Raw genomic sequence first — 6873 nt, 5'->3', positions numbered from 1 at the left:
TGCTCGACTGACTCACAGCAGCAGTCTCCCCTCTAGCCCTCTCTTAGACCACATCTCTCTCTCTCTCTTTCCACCTACGTGCTAGAATCCCGGTTATCATGTCGACCAGAGCTGTGAAGACCACCAGCTACTCCGTCAGATCCTCCACTTCGTCGGGGATGGGCGGGGGCGGAGGGTACAGCAGCCGCTCCTTCTCCGGGGGGCACGGGGCCGGGGGAGCCAGGCAGAGCTACAGTGGCCACAGCGCCTACGGCGGGGCTGGGGGCATGGGCGTGGGGGGGTACAAGGTGGTCGGGGGATACGTGGCAGGAAGGTCTGCTCAGAGAGGGGGCGGGGTGGAGTTTGGGTGCATGGGTGTGGGGGGTGGCATGGGGATGGGGGGTGGCATGGGGATGGGGATGATGAATGGAGGCTGCCAGCCCCCCATCACGGCTGTCACGGTCAACCAGAGCCTGCTGGCCCCCCTCAACCTGGAGATCGACCCCTCCATCCAGATTGTCCGCACCCAGGAGAAAGAGCAGATCAAGGGCCTCAACAACCGCTTCGCTTCCTTCATCGATAAGGTGAGTTTCTACACTTATGTTTCCATGTATTTTTCCTACAGATCCACACATGTAGCGATGCCTATGAATGATATCCAGTGCATGTGCGAAGATGTACATGATGTGTGTTACATGTGTAGTTCTACATATTTTCCAGCAAAGGCATTGTCTGCTTTATTGACACACACAATATTGTTACAATACAGTATTATTCACCATATGGTGCTTGTTCTTTCTAATAGAGAGCTGTATGGGAGGGAAAAAGTTACATTCAAAAAGTGAGATGAGGTTAGGTTGTATCAGGGATTTTCCGTGATAGGTGAGATCACCCCCTATCGGGTTGCAAACAAATCTGAGTTGCACAGTCAAAGTGTGTATTGTATGGAGAGAGCAGTACAAGTAAGTACACCAAGCTGAGTACAGAATTTCTCTGTTCGGAAGGGGTGTGTCATCTACATGCAAAGACAATAAACCCTGCTTTGTTTGCACTCTCTAAGATGGAAACTTAAAAACTGTTATTTTAGAAGGGTAAAACCACATGATGATAACTTCCTGAGCACCCCCTTATTAGTGAAATGTTGGATGGGTGGAGAAGGGTTTCAATGAGGTAAGAGTTAAGGAGTAAAAGAGACAGTAGTTTTAGTTACATGACCTATAAAAAGCTAAATGCAAGTATAACTTACATGTTCAGCACTCACAACAGTTAATGTGTCACCCTAATGTCAAAACCAATACATATCTGTATGTCATCAACTTGTAACTGGTTAATGTAAGACTTATTACTGAGAAGGTTCCTGAGACATTCATCACTCATTGTGTAACAAGTCAAAAGTCAAACAGGAAATGGCATGGGATGGTTGAAACACTATAGTGCTAGATGGAAGTTTTGGAGTGTTTTCTGTCTGTCTCGTGGATTGAACTCCATGTTAACTTGCAGTTGACCCTTCCTCACACACATCTTTGTGCACACAACCATCCCACCTTTTCTATCTCCTTTGTGTTTTCAATTTGAACACTACCCCACCCAAAGGCAGGGGGCACAATAACATGTAAAACATTGAGAAATAGTGCCTCATTGTGTTGATACACAGAACTTGGACGGAAACATATGGAACATTGTGGAGTACAAATTGGACTGGCGTCATTATACTGAAGCAATTAACCCATGGTACAACGTACAAACTGTCCAATATACATTTATTCAAATACATCTTTCTTTCTTTGATTCCAATGGTTTCAGCTTAAGTATTTAATTCAATTTCTTGATGATTCATTGCAGCTACTTTATTTCTACCTACAAGATCCTACTTAAATTAGATCTCACAAACCAGTATTTTTTTTAATCCATGATCCTCCCATTCATTAAAACACTACAGCAATGTTTCCTTCGATAAAACGAACCCACTTTCTTATCTCTCTGTCTTCCTGACCTGCAGGTGCGCTTCCTGGAGCAGCAGAACAAGATGCTGGAGACCAAGTGGAGCCTCCTGCAGGACCAGACCACCACACGCTCCAACATCGATGGCATGTTCGAGGCCTACATCGCAAACCTGCGCAGACAGCTCGACGGTCTGGGCAACGAGAAGATGCGACTGGAGTCCGATCTGCACAACATGAAGGGGCTCGTGGAGGATTTCAAGTGCAAGTAAGTTAGCGGAAGAAGTGGAAAGAGATTCAAAGAAACATTTTCTGGGGTGTGACTCACTGGGCTAAAACACAAAGGCCTTACCGTTGTGGCCTGGGTTCGATTTCAGCCCGGGCCCTCATTTTCTCTGTCTCATACCTTACATTTAGTCATTTAGCAGACGCTCTTATCCAGAGCGACTTACAGTAAGTACAGGGACATTCCCCCGAGGCAAGTAGGGTGAAGTGCCTTGCCCAAGGACACAACGTCAGTTAGCATGACCGGGAATCGAACTGGCAACCTTCTGATTACTAGCCCGACTCCCTCCCCGCTCAGCCACCTGACTCCCGCCCGACTCCCAGACCTTTCTTGTCTCTCTCATACTATCATGAAATGTCTAATAAGACATTTTCAAAACTAACATTTTCATTATGCTTACCTTTATTAAGGGGTTTTCTGATTATTAAAAGTTATGAATTTATATTTAATTTACAGCGTTAACAATTGTGGGAAATCAAACAATTTAGCTTATGCTCTCTGTCAATCACAACTTTTACTTCATGTCATAACATAATGAATTGAATATAATTAGTTTGAATAGGCATTTTCAACCACAGAAAACTCTAAACAACCATATGTAACCTTAAACTGAAGTCTCAATTTAAGCCAGACCCTAGCCTTATCTGTGTTAAAAGAAAAATGTAGCACGTTTGTTCTTTCGGGGTATAACTAAATGACTGCATGTACAATTTTTGTTGAGCCAGGATGAGTAAGTTGCAGAATCATGCTAAAGTTAGAAAGGACCACAAGAAACATGTCTTCCATATCAATGTTTTTGTGACACTTACTCACTGGCTTGAAATTGTTTCCAAGGTATGAAGATGAGATCAACAAGCGCAACGAGTGCGAAAATAACTTTGTTATATTAAAAAAGGTCAGTACCCTTCAATTCAAGACCCCAAACTTTTCAACTATTAGTTATAGGGACATATTTAGAATTAGAACACTCAATGCTATTAGCTTTACCAACTCTAAAGTATGTGTAATTTGAATGACACATACACACACACATCTGATTACCTCTTGAACATATGCCTCCTGCTTTGGGATGTGGTCCCTCAGGACACAGATGCAGCCTACATGAACAAGGTGGAGCTGGAGGCGAAGCTTGACTGTTTGTCGGATGAGATTGAGTTCCTCAGGCAGATCTACGAAGCGGTAAGGTACCACGCCCCCCCCCCCCCCTCCTTTACCGTGCCCTCAGTCAGACACATCATCACAACGCAATCCCACTTGATCCGGGGCTTATTTGTGTGACCCTGTCATGTGAAGCCAGCTGTAATAACAGAGTGTTCACAAAGAAACCCATGCGAGATGTTCAAAATGGCCACCGTCATTCAGTTCCGTCGGATTCTCAGTGGATTCTAAATGTTTTCATCGTGTGCAGGAGCTGCGTGAGCTGCAGAGCCAGATCAAAGACACATCGGTCGTGGTGGAGATGGACAACAGCCGTAACCTGGACATGGACTCCATCGTGGCCGAGGTCCGGGCCCAGTATGAGGACATCGCCAACCGAAGCAGAGCCGAGGCCGAGACCTGGTACCATGCCAAGGTACGGCGAGCCCCGAAAGAGATCAAAAACTCTAATACCCAGAATGCACCAGAAGAAGCTATCATCAAGCTCTTTCACTTGCGCCCCCCCACCCCCTGACAAGCAACTCCCCACCTCTCAATAAACAACACAACGACATTGACTACCCCCAGCCCCAAAAAGCTAACAATTTTGGATGGTCGGTATTTAATCACTGAAAGTAAATGACATCAACATGCCTCTTATTGACTCAGGTTAACCTGTAATGGTGTATGTTCTGAGAAGTTACAGTAAGGTGTGGGTTAATAATAATAGTTAATATAAATGTGTGCTTGTGCCTCCAACAGTATGAGGAGATGCAGATGTCAGCTGGCAAGTATGGGGATGACCTGAAAAACACAAAGGCCGAAATCTCAGAAATGAACCGTAAGATCATGAGATACCAGTCTGAAATTGACCAAATGAAGAATCAGGTGGGTGCCATGAGGAAAACATCTTTTACACAAATCCACAAATGTACCAAAACTGCACACTAGCTAAGTGAAAGTTTAGAAAAGTACAATTTAACCTCTAGGCCTCAGGCAAAGTAGTTCGGAATCTCATCATCTTTTTCATGTCTTTTTGTAATCAAACAGAATATCTCAATGATTAAAGGGAATACTCTTTGAAATTTGCTGTGTGGGGATACCTTAGGATACCTGGTTCAGTTAACTATGTCAAACATTAAGCCATCTTCCATCTTTTTCTCCAGCGTGCTAACCTGGAAAATCAGATTGCTGAGGCAGAGGAGCGTGGTGAGCTGGCTGTGAAGGATGCCAGACTCCGTGTCAGGGACCTGGAGGCTGCCCTCCAGAGAGCCAAGCAGGACATGGCCCGCCAGGTGCGCCAGTACCAGGAGCTGATGAACGTCAAGCTGGCCCTGGACATTGAAATCGCCACCTACAGGAAGCTGCTGGAAGGAGAGGAGGATAGGTAAGATCATGATTAAGAGAACCCGGCACCTCATCTTGCTCCTCTTGCTAATCTTCATTAGAAAATTATAAATAGCTAAAACTATAGCAACAGCTGGTGTCCAAAGTTAATTTTGTACTCTGGTAGGTTATATCACATCAGGGATGATGATGAAAAGAAGAGTTTTGAGTCTATGACTGGCAATGTTTGACAATAAACAAAATCAACAGTCTCTTCCCTCTCTCCAACAGACTGTCATCTGGAATCAAGACCATCAATGTCTCCAAACAGAGTTGTAAGTTATTGTGCTCACATTGAGTTATTGTGCCAACACTCACAATTATTGAACCCACCAGAGGTGGATATAGTACAGAAGCATTTTATAACAAGTAGTTCTGCTGTTCATCAGACGAATTCTACTTGAGTAGAACTGTGAGTACAGGTCTAAGACATTTCTTCAAAGAGTAAACAGTCACAAGCATGAGAACCAAGTAGTTATGTAGATTAGCCTACTTTCTTTTGTTGCTAATCAAACAAGAGTAAATCCTAAAAACAAGCATGCATTATTCTGCTTTCTGATTCCACGAGGCTCTAGCATTCTTTACTATGCTAAACCATGTTCTAATACATTTGATGATAGTGCAAAAAAAAGCATTGAAAATAACGTTCATTTAACTTAAAAATCTCAACCCGCAGCCGTAAACTACAATTCCTACCCAAAGGAGAGCACCCGCACCGCATCCTACAACAGCTCTAGCTTTGGTGGATTCAAAGCCAGCCCCTCCCAATTAGTCCGCTGTAACTTTGATGCAGTCAAAGTCAGCCCCCCCGAAATAGTCAGCTGCACCTTTGATACAGTCAAAGTCAGCCCCCCCGAAATAGTCAGCAGTACCTTTGATAACCACAAGGGGGAGTTGAAGAGCAGTGTGGCGAGCCCCAACAGCGTCACTGTCAGCAGCAGCAGCAGCACCACCACCGTCACCAAAACCACCAACGTTGTCATCAAGACCCTGGAGGCCGAAGAGTCCGTGGGAGAGTTGGAGGCGCCTGAGATAACACCTGACGCCGTGGAGGAGAAGGAAGAGGAGGAAGATGCGGAGGACGAAGTGAAGGACGAGTGAAGTCGACGACGGATCTCGCTCAAGGCTTTTCTCTCTCCATTCAGTTTCTGCACGCTTCTCCTGTCATAGGCATTTTGTTACAGGAGTTACTTGACTCCAGAATTGGCAACGTTTCAATGAGCCTCTGTCTCTGTGTTGAATCACTGCCTTTCATAAACGTGCCTTTTAGATTCCATATCAAACCTCGTACCCACCCTCCTATCCTCCCCCTAACCCTAAAAAAGATTGTGGTGGTGAGAAGTTTAGTAATGTGTTTTCTGGTGTTTGTTACGAGGTTTTCCACTGTCAATGTAGTCTCATTCACTGTGGCGTACGTTTTCTGCTGTTTGTTTCTGCTGTAGCACCAACACAGACAAAACATCAACACGAATAATTTGGAGTTGTTCCATTATGCAGTATCTCTGTAATGACATCGATGAGTTAGACCTACTGCACTTGAAAGTCTGAAAGCTGAATGTCTGTGTAGCTAATTCTGTGTGTCTCAATTACATCAAAAGAGCATTTATGGTCAACGCTGTCGGTGACTTTTTTCAGCAATAAAACTACTTCAACACTTAAACCAGTCATAATTGTGTTAATTATGTTAATTAAACAATTCCCCTTATTTCAAACCCTACTTAAAATGTAACACATAATTGAGATAGTATCTATTATCAGTGTCTCTGCAAAAACATAAAAAACTTCCAAGTACTTTTCTAGGACAGAGGAAATGGTGTACACAGTTAACCACAGTGTCAAAGGTAAGAATATATATGATAAGCCTGAGTAGGAAGAAGATGATTACATTAAAACACAACAATGACAGTCAGTGAGTATCATGCAAATATAATCATACATCTCCATGGTTTGCATCCACATGACCAAGTAATTTACTCCAAATGAACATCAAATAGTATTTGAACATGAGCAGGATGGTGTGTAAGGGGGTCACTTTATTTAATCTGTGAGGGCCACTGAATATTTTCCTTTCACAATTCACTGTATCATTACAGGTATACATATTGTAACGTATGTTAAGGAACATGATAACAATGTTACCATCTT

At 43.7% G+C, this 6873-nt stretch overlaps 1 protein-coding gene across 1 annotated transcript; it reads left to right on the top strand.

Annotated features, from left to right (window-relative positions):
- LOC134018022 (keratin, type II cytoskeletal 8-like) lies at positions 1–6388 on the top strand. Its single transcript, XM_062458056.1, has 9 exons — positions 1–563; positions 1979–2187; positions 3040–3100; positions 3289–3384; positions 3614–3778; positions 4105–4230; positions 4509–4729; positions 4960–5003; positions 5405–6388. Exons 1-9 carry the CDS (start codon positions 99–101, stop codon positions 5827–5829), a joined length of 1812 nt encoding a protein of 603 aa, XP_062314040.1. The 5' UTR covers positions 1–98; the 3' UTR covers positions 5830–6388.
- Positions 6389–6873: the final 485 nt, after the last annotated feature.

Source organism: Osmerus eperlanus, chromosome 1, assembly GCF_963692335.1.
Source record: "Osmerus eperlanus chromosome 1, fOsmEpe2.1, whole genome shotgun sequence".
NCBI lineage: Eukaryota > Metazoa > Chordata > Actinopteri > Osmeriformes > Osmeridae > Osmerus > Osmerus eperlanus.
This window is presented reverse-complemented; position numbering and strand designations above follow the sequence as displayed.